General features: G+C 49.1%; 1 protein-coding gene across 1 annotated transcript in view; it reads right to left on the reverse strand.

The window, feature by feature from the left end:
• CRY2 (cryptochrome circadian regulator 2) overlaps positions 1-13,951 on the reverse strand; it is an 83,988-nt gene extending 70,037 nt beyond the window's left edge. Inside the window, exon 1 of the mRNA XM_068261714.1 lies at positions 13,648-13,951. Coding sequence (XP_068117815.1) covers positions 13,648-13,814 — 167 coding nt within the window. The 5' untranslated portion in view covers positions 13,815-13,951. The remainder of the gene's footprint in view (positions 1-13,647) is intronic.
• Between the last annotated feature and the right edge of the window lie 1,675 nt (positions 13,952-15,626).

The following is a 15,626-nucleotide window of genomic DNA, read 5'->3' on the forward strand; positions in this document are numbered from 1 at the left end:
GCAGGGCTGAAGAACGCATCCTCAGGGCTGGTGGGACAGATGGAGGCGTCCCATGCGGCCGATGCTGAGCGTTTTGCTACCGTGCAGAGGAGCGTTCACTATTGCGTCCCTCTGGTTTGTCACGTCTTCAGCCCCCCCCCCCCCCCCCCCCCCCCCCCCCGGGGGACACAGAAATGCTGACGCTGGACACGGCATGCAGCACCCATCACGAGATGACTGGATCGGCTGCCACGTTTACGCAGGCGCCAGCTGCTGTCACCGTTCATTGAATGGCAGTACAGCCCTTTTAAAGCGGATCCAAGATGAAAAACGAACTATAAACAAGTAACTTGTCTATATATCTTATCTAAAGTTTAGATAGTTTACACAGCAAATCTAGCTGCAAACAGCTTCAACAGTATATGATTATTTCTTCCTGTGATACAATGAGGGCAGCCATGTTCTGTTTGTCACATTACACACAGGCAAGCTGCAACTGCATCTCCAGCCCTCAACCTGTGAAAACTTAATTCCCCTCTCCTTCTCCCCTCTGCCTCTGAATCTCTGGCTAGTAACCTCCTCCTGCCCAGACTGAGCTCCCATAAGCCCTTGCTACAGTGCCAGGGCACAAAAAGGAGCTGTGGGCGAGGCTTGTTTAGTTTATAGGGAATTAGAGTATAAAAACAAAAGGATTTGGCTTGAGGAATGCCCTATAAACTATATGAAAGGAACACAATTATGCAATGAGTAAAAGTTTATCTCAGATCCACTTTAAACCGTGCTTTCCTCAGCCACGGAAAACATGACGCTCACTGCCCGTGTGATCCGCCACAAGCCGATAAATCTACTCCAATTTCTTAGTATGGATTTTATTCAGATGAATTCTCGGATTCAGATCTGGCATCTACAATCCTTTCTCCATATGAGTTGGCTGGATCCCTGCTGCACAAATACAGCTCCAACTGAAAAGGACGGCATAATCGGAGATATAAACACAAGGACAGCAGGCAGCTTTGTGCTAGAAAAGAGGGAGGGAGGATCTCCATTATAGGTGGAAAATCACCTGTACAAGAGCCAAGAAGTGGGCGTGGCTAGAGCGCACGTGCCAAAGTGTAGTACATGCTGCCCCACCCAGTACAAACGCAAACTTCCGGGAGATGCCAGTTATACAAGTTACACCGGGGCTGCCAGCCAACGAGGGAGGTGTCTGAAGGCAAAAGCACCAAAAACGTGCCCCATACAGACGTCCCTTCACATGTCATCTGAGGATACCTACAGTACAGTGACACACACACACACACACACACAGTACACAGACACACACACTGTACACAGACACACACACTGTACACACACACACACACACGCAGTACACACTACAGCTGAACACAATATAGTAACAGGCAATACAGTCACAAGCAGTTCAGCCACAAGAAATACAGCTGCACGCAATATACAGTCACACACAATACAGGTCACTCACTCACTCACACACACACACACGTCACACACACACACGTCACACACACACACGTCACACACACACACACACACACACACACACACACACAAAATACACAGGTCACACACACACAAAATACACAGGTCACACACACACACACACAAAATACAGGTCTCACACACACACACACACACACACACACACACACACACACAAAATACAGGTCACACACACACACACACACACACAAAATACAGGTCACACACACACACACACACACACAAAATACAGGTCACACACACACACACACACACACACACACACACACACAAAATACAGGTCACACACACACACACACACACACAAAATACAGGTCACACACACACACACACACAAAATACAGGTCACACACACACACACAAAATACAGGTCACACACACACACACAAAATACAGGTCACACACACACACAAAATACAGGTCACACACACACACACACACACACACACACAAACAAAATACAGGTCACACACACACACACACAAACAAAATACAGGTCACACACACACACACACACACACAAAATACAGGTCACACACACACACACAAAAACACACACACACACAAAATACAGGTCACACACACACACACAATACAGGTCACACACACACACAATACAGGTCACACACACACACAATACAGGTCACACACACACACAATACAGGTCACACACACAATACAGGTCACACACACACACACACACACACACACACACACACACACACACACAAAATACAGGTCACACACACACACAAAATAGAGGTCACACACACACACAAAAAATACAGGTCACACACACACACAAAATACAGGTCACACACACACAAAATACAGGTCACACGCACAAAATACAGGTCACACACACACACACAATACAGGTCACACACACACAATACAGGTCACACACACACACACAATACAGGTCACACACACAAAAAATACAGGTCACACACACAAAATACAGGTCACACACACAAAATACAGGTCACACACACAAAATACAGGTCACACACACAAAATACAGGTCACACACACAAAATACAGGTCACACACACACACACACACACACACAAAATACAGGTCACACACACACACACACACACACACACACACAAAATACAGGTCACACACACACACACACACAAAATACAGGTCACACACACACAAAATATACAGGTCACACACACACACACAATACAGGTCACACACACACACACACACACACACACACACACACACACACACACACACACACACACACACACACACAATACAGGTGTCACACACACACAATACAGGTCACACACACACACACACACACACACACACACAAAATACAGGTCACACACACACACACACACACACACACACACACACACACACACACACACAAAATACAGGTCACACACACACACACACACAATACAGGTCACACACACACACACACACACACACACACACACAATACAGGTCTCACACACACACACACACACACACACACACACACACAATACAGGTCACACACACACACACACACAATACAGGTCACACACACACACACACACACACAATACAGGTCACACACACACACACACACAATACAGGTCACACACACACACACACACACACACACAATACAGGTCACACACACACACACACACACACACACACACACACAATACAGGTCACACACACACACACACACACACAATACAGGTCACACACACACACACACACACACACACACACACAATACAGGTCACACACACACACACACACACAATACAGGTCACACACACACACACACTACAGGTCACACACACACACAATACAGGTCACACACACACACACACACTACAGGTCACACACACACACACACACACACACACACACACAATACAGGTCACACACACACACACACACACACACACACACAATACAGGTCACACACACACACACACACAATACAGGTCACACACACAATACAGGTCACACACACACACACACACAATACAGGTCACACACACACACACACACAAATACAGGTCACACACACACACACACACAATACAGGTGTCACACACACACAATACAGGTGTCACACACACACACACACACACACACACACACAATACAGGTGTCACACACACACACACACAATACAGGTGTCACACACACACACAATACAGGTCACACACACAGCTGCGCGGTACTGCTAGCACAGGTATACCTTCGGAATGGCACAGACTGGCAGTACTCAAATCATCGTTGCAGGCATTAATGACAGTGACAGGCCTAGACACATTTTCATTACAGACCGTTTGCACATTAAACACAGGTACAGTTACATTTTCATCACAACAGACAGTTTGTACATCAAACTCAGGTGCCTTTGAAGCAGGCACTATTGAACCGGGTACCCTTGAACTGGGCACATTTAACCCACCTCCCCCTGGTGCTCCCCCAAGTGTATAAAGTACCTGGTGGTGGGTGGAGAGTCCGTCTCCTTCCGTGAGCAACAAGGCGGTCGTGGCAGGTTCGTAGTAGGACACAAGCTTGCCCAAATCAGTCCCCAGCAACACAGGGACTGGGAGATCCTTCATAACCCCAACAACCCTTTCTTGGACTCCAACCCCCCAGTCGATCTTCACTCTCGCGTGGGCTATGTGAAAAAGGGTGCCCTCTACTCCAGTAAGGGCATGGGATCGGCTGGAGCTGATGCTCTCCTTTGGCACAAGGTGTGAGTGAACTAACGTGATGTCAGCTCCGGTGTCTCGGAATCCGGTGACAACTTTGCTGTTCACGCTAACAAGTTGCTGCTGGTCGGTTCGGTCGCGGATTTCCTTTCCACGGGCAAACAGAACAAAATCTGATGATCCAGGCTGTGGTTCGCTGGCGGGTTGCCTCTGCTGTGGGTGAGGTACAGGTGATACAGGTGCTGGTGGTGTCTGTCTCCGCTCCGGACAGTCGAATTTCATGTGTCCGGGCTGGCAGCAGTAGTGACAGGTGACCTCTCCAGGCGCTGCAGGCCTGGGTGCAGCAGCTGCGCTGGGTGGCCTCTGTGGCTGACGGCTCACAAGGGCAGGAGAGTCTGCCGGGGTATTGGGCTGACCTCCTCTCCAGCTGGATGGGACAGTTATGCGTGTATCAGACACCCGGGTAGTTGCAAAGGTCTCAGTGAGGTCTGCAGCGACAGTTGCTGACTCAGGCTTGCGCTCAAGCACAAACTGTCGTACATCAGCAGGGCAAATTATTATTATTATTATTATTATTATTATTTTTTATTTATATAGCGCCAACATATTCCGCAGCGCTTTACAAAGCACAATAAGACGACAAGGGGAACATAGATACAACTAACAAATATACAGCAGAGTTCCAAGCAGCACAAATATTGTTACAAAAACAGTAAACATTAGGAGGATGACCCTGCCCTTGCGAGCTTACAATCTAATGGGTAGTGGGGGACACACTAGGTAAGGGGGTGGAGGATGGAGGAGGCAGTGATTCTTTGCCTCTGATTACATTGTGACAAATAAGTAAATAAAGGGCTATAGAATGTTATAAGCTTGTCTGAAAAGGTGTGTTTTAAGAGTGCGTTTGAAGATGTCCAGGTTTGGAGCATGACGTACAGGCTGTGGAAGAGAGTTCCAGATAAGGGCTGATGCTCGTGTAAAGTCCTGGATGCGAGCATGAGAGGAGGTGATCAGCTTAGAGGCCAGGAGAATTTCTTGGGAGGAACGAAGGTTGCGGGAGGGACAATATCTTGAGATTAGTGAGGAGATGTATGGAGGAGACAACTCGTGGAGGGCTTTGTATGTTAGAGTCAGGAGTTTGAACTGGATCCTCTGGGTAATGGGTAACCAGTGGAGAGAATGGCACAGTGGGGCTGCATCAGAAGAGCGTGTGGAAAGGTGATTGAGGCGGGCCGCTGCATTTAGAAGGGATTGGAGAGGAGCTAGCCTGTTTTTTGGTAGGCCACAGAGCAGGGTGTTGCAGTAGTCTAGGCGGGAGATGATTAAGGCATGAACAAGCATTTTGGTGGCCTCTTGTGTGATGTTCAGAAATTGTTCGAGGACCATAAGACCCTTTGGTGAGGCCTAGAGTCCACTGGCGGAGTGTGGTGAGCAAGCTGCTGACCACATCTCGGTAAGAATCAGAAGACTTTTTCTGCCATGCCCTGAACTTTTTGCGATAAGCTTCTGGCGTCAGCTGGTATTTAGTAATGATAGAGTCTTTTATAGCGGCATAATCATTATCTTTCTCCGCAGGTAACTCTGCGAAAGCATCAAGCGCTTTGTAGCGCAGCAAAGGTGTCAGATGTCTGGCCCACTGGTCTTGGGACAGACGATACTGACGGCATGCTTTTTCAAAAGACCGCAGAAACAAGTCAAATGTCTTTTTCAATATTAGCAAATTTAAATTTTGCACTTACGGGTGGTGCAGCTCCTTCAGCAGGGAGGCTGGGCGGGGAAATCCGGCTGGCCTGTTGAACTTTTGCCAGGTTCAGCTCATGCTGTCGTTGGAGCTCCCGTTCCGTAGCAGCCGCTTGCCATGCCCGTTCCTCCCGTGCTTCTGCAGCCAAGCATTCGGCAGATTGGCGCTCCTCACGCATGTACTGCAGGTACTTGTCCAGGTCAGTCTCCATCAGCTTTCGTAATGCCTGCTCATTACCGGGTCAGTACAAACGGACAGTCCAGTACTGGCCGTTTCCAGGCGAGTACTTGCAGAAACTCTGGGATTGGGGTCCACACTGACAGTCTCTGGCGTAACTGTTGCAACAGGGCCCGCAGGATGCTCAACCTCTGTACGCTCAGAATCTTCAGTCTCTGGTTCCCCTTGATTTGGGTCAGATGGGCTGATAGCCACTTCAGCAGACACATCCTGCTCCCGCAGTTGCTGGGTATTCCATTGAAACAAGTCATTTACCATGTCCTGTTTGTTCTTGCGGAGGGTGTCAATGCCCCGCAGCTGACAAAGATTTTCCACGTCTGATACGGCCATGAGCTTGTAATTCCCGGACATTTTCACGCCAAATAAAATAAAACTTTTGGGGAGGGGTACTGGCTACACAGTCTCTCTGTATATATAAAAAATATATATTGCCTTCCAGCTACACCAACGAATTAGTTCGTTTCTGGGTAGCGCTAGCGCTATCTTAGATACTTTAAGCACAACACAGGTCCCAACCGCTGCCAAACACTGTCACAGGAGCCCTGGTGGCCAGACCGCAAATTGCCTTCCAATCGGTTTCAGCACGCAGACCATGCAAGCTTTGGTCGTGATCTTTGCGCAGAAACCGACAGAAATATGGGCATCAGTCCGACCAGAATGGAGACTGAGGTACGGTAATTACAACTTTACACACTAGTTCAGGGTATAACTGCCACCACCTCTGTTACCATGGGACAGAGGAGCCGCTGACTGTGAGCCTAGATCTACAAATAAAAACGGTTAAACACACTCTATTCTGTCTAGCGAACCACAATACCATAGTAGCGTCTCTTCAGAGACCTGGGATCAGTTTCTGTGTATGCTGAATAATAGGGTAGCTGGAATAACTGACGATAGCATCGGTTTATTGAAAGCAATATAAATAATATATACAGAAAATTATTAAAATCAACAATTGAGACATGAGATAACAGTATGAAAATAAAAAGGGAGAAAAAAAAATACTTAGTTCCTGGAAAGATGTCCTTTTGTGGGAAAAAACTTGTAAAGTTCTTGGTTTCAATCAGAGTTCAGACCAGGTGGATGCCAGCATATCCTCAAGCTGGCACAGATGAAATCAGGATGATGTTTCAGGGTGGAGGACACTGAGTTTGGCTCCTCTGCCATTCTTATGCCCCTGATCCAGTAGGAGGGAGTGAGGGCGGGAGCCACACACCCCCTTAGAAGATGAGATGAGTCCTCCCCTTGTCCTGGGGACCAGAAATCATATCTAACCATATATGGGCTCTATCTCACAGAACCGTACAGGTCAGGGCAGATTTACTAACATTTTCAGGTCTGTCTCGATTTACCCAGCAGCCTGATACCAAACATGAGGGGTGGGACCCCTGTGGTATCATCAGGGCACTTTCAAACTGCCTAACTGGCAGTCTTTACCTCAGAATGTTCTGAAATTTCCTCAGAACGAGCGCCAGCGAGGGCCCATCATGCTCTGTTAGTTTGGAGGGTCTGCCAGCCTGGCAACACAGAAAATATGACACATATAGCAGTTTATGGAATATGATATACCTCTGGGATTTACAGTAGGTCATTCCTAGGTGACTGTTCTTTCAAGCTTGTGGCAGCAAGCTACGTGTCAGCTCCCCTGCTGGGAGGGAGCCAGAATGTCTGACTTTTCCGCAACTAAATTGCTTCTGCCATCCTGCTTATCAACGATACCTGATGGATGGGCCATCTGCACAGCTTGAAGCCAGGGACACTCTGCAGCAGGCTTGTGCCTTTTGGTGGAAGGAGGGAAAGGACTGTCTTTATTTAAAAAAAGAAAAACCAGGGATGCCGGTTTCTGATTACTGCAATGGCTGCACAAATTTAGCCAGAGAGCGATCAGAAATTGGACTGTGCGGATCCTTCCAATTCGCCCGCGTTTCTCACTGTTCCGTGACAGTAGTTTATTACACTTCCAGCACATTCTGATTATTCTGCCAAAGGCAGGCTTATCAGTTAGCAGCAAATTAAGTGAAAAGTGTGGCTTTTAACCCTTGAAAACAAGTCAGTTTTACATGTTAATTTTATGATGTTTTTAATGCTTAATGCCTGGTAGACACAATAAGATTTTCTATCAGATTTACTGTCAGATAAATTATTTCCAACATGTCCAATCTGACTTCTGACCATTGTTTCATAGGAGTGAACAGAAAGTCGATCGGAATTCAGATTGGACATGTTGGAAATAATTGATCTGGCTACAAATCTGCCAGAAAATCTCATTGTGTGTACCAGGCATTAGACAATAGGTGAAATATGACGACAATGCCAATAAGTTATTTCCGATAAGTTACAAAAATGGTCCTCATGCACGATTATGAATGGGTAAATTGAATGGCGTTCCTGTCCTGCAGGAAGTGACATCACAGGTATGGGTGAGTTGTATGGCATTCCTGTCCTGCAGGAAGTGACATCACAGGTATGGGTGAGTTGTATGGCGTTTCTGCCCTGCAGGAAGTGACATCACAAGTATGGGTGAGTTGTATGGCGGGCCAGCAAAGCATTGAATAATAATGAGGGGGTGGGGTGGGTGAGTTGTATCCAGTGGCGTACCTAGGGCATTTGGCACCCGGTGCTGGGTATTAAAAGACACCCCCCCCCCCTAAAAAAATTAAAAATGGGCGTGGCCACAACCTGTGGCGTGCTTTGTGGCAAAAATGGGCGTTGTCATGACCGGATGAGGGCGGAGTTAACTGTAATTTAAAGTCTTAGCTAGTATAGTTGCCCCAGTATACAGTGGAGGAAATAATTATTTGACCCCTCACTGATTTTGTAAGTTTGTCCAATGACAAAGAAATGAAAAGTCTCAGAACAGTATCATTTCAATGGTAGGTTTATTTTAACAGTGGCAGATAGCACATCAAAAGGAAAATCGAAAAAATAACCTTAAATAAAAGATAGCAACTGATTTGCATTTCATTGAGTGAAATAAGTTTTTGAACCCCTACCAACCATTAAGAGTTCTGGCTCCCACAGAGTGGTTAGACACTTCTACTCAATTACTCACCCTCATTAAGGACACCTGTCTTAACTAGTCACCTGTATAAAAGACACCTGTCCACAGAATCAATCAAGCAGACTCCAAACTCTCCAACATGGGAAAGACCAAAGAGCTGTCCAAGGATGTCAGAGACAAAATTGTAGACCTGCACAAGGCTGGAATGGGCTACAAAACCATTAGCAAGAAGCTGGGAGAGAAGGTGACAACTGTTGGTGCGATTGTTCGAAAATGGAAGGAGCACAAAATGACAATCAATCGACCTCGCTCTGGGGCTCCACGCAAGATCTCACCTCGTGGGGTGTCAATGGTTCTGAAAAAAGGTGAAAAAGCATCCTAGAACTACACGGGAGGAGTTAGTGAATGACCTCAAATTAGCAGGGACCACAGTCACCAAGAAAACCATTGGAAACACATTACACCGCAATGGATTAAAATCCTGCAGGGCTCGCAAGGTCCCCCTGCTCAAGAAGGCACATGTGCAGGCCCGTCTGAAGTTTGCCAATGAACACCTGAATGATTCTGTGAGTGACTGGGAGAAGGTGCTGTGGTCTGATGAGACCAAAATAGAGCTCTTTGGCATTAACTCAACTCGCTGTGTTTGGAGGAAGAAAAATGCTGCCTATGACCCCCAAAACACCGTCCCCACCGTCAAGCATGGGGGTGGAAACGTTTTGCTTTGGGGGTGTTTTTCTGCTAAGGGCACAGGACAACTTAATCGCATTAACGGGAAAATGGACGGAGCCATGTACCGTTAAATCCTGAACGATAACCTCCTTCCCTCTGCCAGGAAACTGAAAATGGGTCGTGGATGGGTGTTCCAGCACGACAATGACCCAAAACATACAGCAAAGGCAACAAAGGAGTGGCTCAAGAAGAAGCACATTAAGGTCATGGAGTGGCCTAGTCAGTCTCCGGACCTTAATCCAATAGAAAACCTATGGCGGGAGCTCAAGCTCAGAGTTGCACAGAGGCAGCCTCGAAACCTTAGGGATTTAGAGATGATCTGCAAAGAGGAGTGGACCAACATTCCTCCTAAAATGTGTGCAAACTTGGTCATCAATTACAAGAAACGTTTGACCTCTGTGCTTGCAAACAAGGGTTTTTCCACTAAGTATTAAGTCTTTTATTGTTAGAGGGTTCAAAAACTTATTTCACTCAATGAAATGCAAATCAGTTGCTATCTTTTATTTAAGGTTATTTTTTTGATTTTCCTTTTGATGTGCTATCTGCCACTGTTAAAATAAACCTACCATTGAAATGATACTGTTCTGAGACTTCATTTCTTTGTCATTGGACAAACTTACAAAATCAGTGAGGGGTCAAATAATTATTTTCTCCACTGTAGTTGCCCCCAGTGAAGCTAGTATAGTTGCCCCCAGTGAAACTAGTTGCCCCCAATGAAGTTAGTATAGCTGCCCCCAGTATAGCTGGTATAGCTGCCCCCAGTATAGCTGGTATAGCTGCCCCCAGTATAGCTGGTATAGCTGCCCCCAGTATAGCTGGTATAGCTGCCCCCAGTATAGCTGGTATAGCTGCCCCCAGTATAGCTAGTATAGCTGCCCCCAATATAGCTAGTATAGCTGCCCCCAGTATAGATGCCCCAGGAGGGGCAAGCAGCGCTAGAAGGGGCAGTCGGGGCAGCGGTGGGGAGGGGGGAAATATCCCCCCCCTCCCTCACCTGGGACCCCTCCTTCTGCCTCTCTCCCCCTCCATAGATTAGCGGTGGCAAGTGCGGGCTCGGCGGCGGGGAGACAAGCGGAGAATTACCCACCACTTCCGCGTTCCAAGCGCCGGCAGCGTCATGTCGTCACAGATCTCCGCCTTCAATGCCGCCCACTGTGCTTCCGCTAATCAGGAAGCACAGTGGGCGGCTTTTAAGGCGGAGATCTGTGACGACATGACGCTGCCAGTGCTTGGATCACGGAAGTGGTGAGTAATTCTCCGCTTGTCTCCCCGCCGCCAAGCCCGCACTTGACACCGCTAATCTACGGAGGGGGAGAGAGGCAGAAGGAGGTGTCCCAGGTGAGGAAGGGGGGGCTATATTTCCCCCCTCCCCACCACTGCCCCTCCTAGCGCTGCTGCTTCCTCCTCCTGCTCTGCTGCTGTGGGGGGGTCGTGGCGACACCCCCCTAGCTGTCTGTCACCCGGTGCGCCACACCCCCCTGCGCCCTACAGTAGGAACACCACTGGTTGTATGGCGTTCCTGTCCTGCAGGAAGTGACATCACAGGTATGGGTGAGTCGTATGGAGTTCCTGCCCTGCAGGAAGTGACATCACACGTATGGGTGAATTGTATGGCGTTCCTGCCCTGCAGGAAGTGACATCACAAGTATGGGTGAGTTGTATGGCGTTCCTGTCCTGCAGGAAGTGACATCGCACATATGGGCGAGTTGTATGGCCTTCCTGTCCTGCAGGAAGTGACATCGCACGTATGGGCGAGTTGTATGGCGTTCCTGTCCTGCAGGAAGTGACATCGCACGTATGGGTGAGTTGTATGGCGGGCCAGCAAAGCATTGAATAATAATGAGGGGGTGGGATCACACACTCCCAGCTCTCTAGTCCCGTCTGTCAACAGCAGAAAGACAGACTGTTAATTCACAGAGAGGGAAGCAAGTGTAAAGTGTGTGAGGAGTTATCACCTGGCCTGAGCTGTGGTTATGGGGAGTGTTACTACTGATTGCCATATAAAGTGAAGCATTCTGAGCTGCCTGCTTTATTATGTACAGGTTTATGCAGCAGGGGACTCAGTATAGAGAGAAATATACACAGCAGATATACACAGTTTTAGAGTTTGGCCAGTCGGTGGTCACTGCAACACGATCCCGCTCCCATCGATGGGAGCATCCTGCGTAGTACAAGACAGGGCTGTGGAGTCGGAACAAAAATCCATCGACTGACTCCTCAGGTTAGGATTCCACCGACTCCTCAGCCCTGGTGCGAGATTGTCTCTTACTGCACAGGACTCTCCCAGCAACGGGGGACCAGGGGATCATTTTGTCCCGACGCGGGTACAGGGCGGCTGCAGGGGGCTGGTAGAAGCCCCAGGTAAGTTTCACTTTTTTTTTTTTTTTTTTTAATTAAGTTAAGGTTTCCTTCACAGAAAACTCCAGCTTTGGGCTCTATTCATAAAACCTTACCGCAAGTTTTCCGCTCAAAACAGCGGATTTTCCCGTCCATTTAGCAAAGTAGGCATTCATAAAAGCTGTTCCCGCATGAAAATCTACAATCCCCCAGCAGAGCGAGAAATTTCCGCCTTCTCCAGTGTTTTTCTAGATTTATCTAGAAAAAAGTAACAAAATGGCCATTTATAACGATTAGAGGAAGCGGTATGTGGACGGGAAATACCGCTTCCTCTGATTTTGCGGATTACATACAAGTGAATGGGACAGACCTCCCAGAGAGAGCAGCGCACGGAGGGACTCTGTCGGCTGAAGTGTTTCCGCATGCCTTCCGACAGCTTACCGCCAGCTTTCAGCGGGAGATCTCCGCTCTTGCATCGCAGCTTTCAAGATTTTTTTGAATGACCACGCAGAAGTGTAAAATACCGCTGCGGTATTTTACCTCTACGAGTATTTACGCCACAAGTTTTTTATGAATAGAGCCCTTTATAGGTAAGATGATAAATTACAAGTCATGTTTCTTTTTAAACACACACAAAAAAAATAAAAATGGAGGGGATAATGTCACAGGCAGAAGATTACCCCTTAGTCGGGGGTCTCCCCTCCAGCTGGCCAATCCCCGGACTCTCTACGGGCCATTCACACTAGAAGCGCTTTTCTGAGCGTTTTGCGATTGATTAGCCTTTTTGAAAATCGCTCCTATTCACTTTCATAAAAATAGCTGTAAAAATCTCCACGATTTTCACATACGCAAAATCGCACCAATTTTTCCACAAATTTTATGAAAGTGAATAGGAGCGATTTTAAAAACGCTAATCACAAAACGCTCAGAAAAGCGCTTCTAGTGTGAATGGGCTCAAATAGACACTAACTAATCTCTCTGGTCAGGTGCTCTCTCCCAGGTACCAGGTCACCCCTCTCTGGTCAGGTGCTCTCTCCCAGGTACCAGGTCACCCCTCTCTGGTCAGGTGCTCTCTCCCAGGTACCAGGTCACCCCTCTCTGGTCAGGTGCTCTCTCCCAGGTACCAGGTCACCCCTCTCTGGTCAGGTGCTCTCTCCCAGGTACCAGGTCACCCCTCTCTGGTCAGGTGCTCTCTCCCAGGTACCAGGTCACCCCTCTCTGGTCAGGTGCTCTCTCCCAGGTACCAGGTCACCCCTATCTGGTCAGGTGCTCTCTCACAGGTACCAGGTCCCCCCTCTCTGGTCAGGTGCTCTCAGACAGGTCACCCCTCTCTGGTCAGGTGCTCTCTCCCAGGTCCCCCCTCTCTGGTCAGGTGCTCTCTGACAGGGGCTCTCTCCCCCTCTTACCTCCATCGGTTGATCCCCCCGGGGGAGGAGGCAGCGAACCAGGGGTCCAGGATGTAGACACAGCGCACAGAGCGGGCGCCCCGCACAGCTGCCTGCAGAGCCGGGTTATCGTGCAGCCGGAGCCCCTTCCGGAACCAGTGCAGAGAGCTCACACCAGACACCTCCATCTCCCAGCCCAGACACACGAGACTGCTGCTGCGGCTACACGAGATAGCCGGCCCCGCCCCGCTCTGCCATAGGCTACAAGCACACTGAGGGGGCGGGGCCGGCAGCCTTCACATGCCAGCCTTGTGTGCGGCGCCAGGGTCTGCCGGGGTGTCTGCGTGTATGCGTGTATGCGTGTATGCGTGTATGCGTGTATGTAGAGATGCGAAGTTCGGATCTTTTCAATGATCCGGATGATTCGAATCGGATCATTGAAAAGATCCGGATCTTTGATCCGAATCTCGGATCATTCGGGGGTGAAATGACTAGCAGGACAGGAGAAGGGGAGGGGGGTGGACACACAGAGAAGGGGAGAAGATGGACAGAGGGCAGGGAGTGGACAGAGAAGAGAGGAGGGACGAGCAGAGAGCAGAAATGTTTGGACACAATACCCACATGCTGCAATCATATGCTTTACATGTATTTCACCTATATGTTCATCTGTATACTTTGAATGCAAACGTCTCACAGTGAAAGAAAGCATTCCGCAATGGCTATCATTCATAAAGGAGCTGTCGGTAAGGGGAATCAATGCGGGAAAACACCGCTGGCGGTGTTTTAGACTTCTGGGTGGCATTCATAAAAAAGTATCCATGTGCGGTAGCAGTGCGGAGATTCCCCGAACTAGGCTGGCGGTAGGCTTGCGGACAGGCCCGGCCCTAGACTTTTTGCTGCCTGAGGCAAGCTTTAAGCTACGCCGCAGGAAGTGACGTCAGTGGAGCGCACGTTGGAACGAGGAAGAGGTGAGTGATCCCCGCCCGTTGCCTCTTACAGCTCCAGCCAGCCAGCCAGCCACGCAACTTTTTAAAGCTGGAGGGGAGCGGAGGATGGGGGACCCAGGCGAGGGAGGGGGGGTCCGGCCCCCCTCCCCGCCGCTAGGCCCAATACCCCCTTCCTGCCCGCTATCCCCTCCAGCTCGGGCGGCACTTCACACCCACGGACGGGCGGGTGCCGCCCCCCAAGAAGTGCCGCCTGAGGCAAAAGTTTCACCCCGCCTCATGGGCGGGCCGGCCCTGATTGCGGAGACACGGAAGCTGCTGAGTTGATACATTTCTCTGTGTTCCGCTCTGCTGCAGCTGCCTGGGAGGTCTGTGTGTCTCCATTCACTTACATTGGTATCGCCACATCAGAGTGAGCGGTACTTCCCGACCTTACACCGCTTGCGGTGATCTTTATGAATTAACATTTTGCTACATTTGTACCGATAATCACCGCACAATTTATCACTCTGCTCGGTGGCATACCTCCCAACATTTCAATGTCCCAAAACGGGACAATTAGGCCACACCCCTGGCCACGCCCCCAACCCCCTAGTCACGCCCACCCCAGGTGAAAAAAAAGTTTTGTTTTTTTTAAATAATTTTGTTATTAAATTACTCCCAAATGGGAGGGTGCCGGGGTGGTGGTGGTGAGGAGGAGGAGGGGGGTGGCCAGGCAGAGAGAGGGGGGAAAAAAAGCCGATCGAGGCACCAGCCATCATTATCCTTCTCCCTCCCTCCTAATGTGTCCCCCAGTGTCCCCTTCCCCCGCACAGTAATATGGGCAGCGGAGCGGGCAGTGAGTCTTACCACTGCCTCTTCGCTGCGTACCGGGATCTCCTCTGATCTTCTCGCTTCCTGTGACGTCACAGGAAGCAGGAAGGAAGATCAGAGGAGATCCCGGTACGCAGCGAAGAGGCAGTGGTAAGACTCACTGCCCGCTCCGCTGCCCATAATTACTGTGCGGGGGGGAAGGGGACACTGGGGGACACATTAGGAGGGAGGGAGGGAGGGAGA

Source organism: Hyperolius riggenbachi, chromosome 11, assembly GCF_040937935.1.
Source record: "Hyperolius riggenbachi isolate aHypRig1 chromosome 11, aHypRig1.pri, whole genome shotgun sequence".
Taxonomy (NCBI): domain Eukaryota; kingdom Metazoa; phylum Chordata; class Amphibia; order Anura; family Hyperoliidae; genus Hyperolius; species Hyperolius riggenbachi.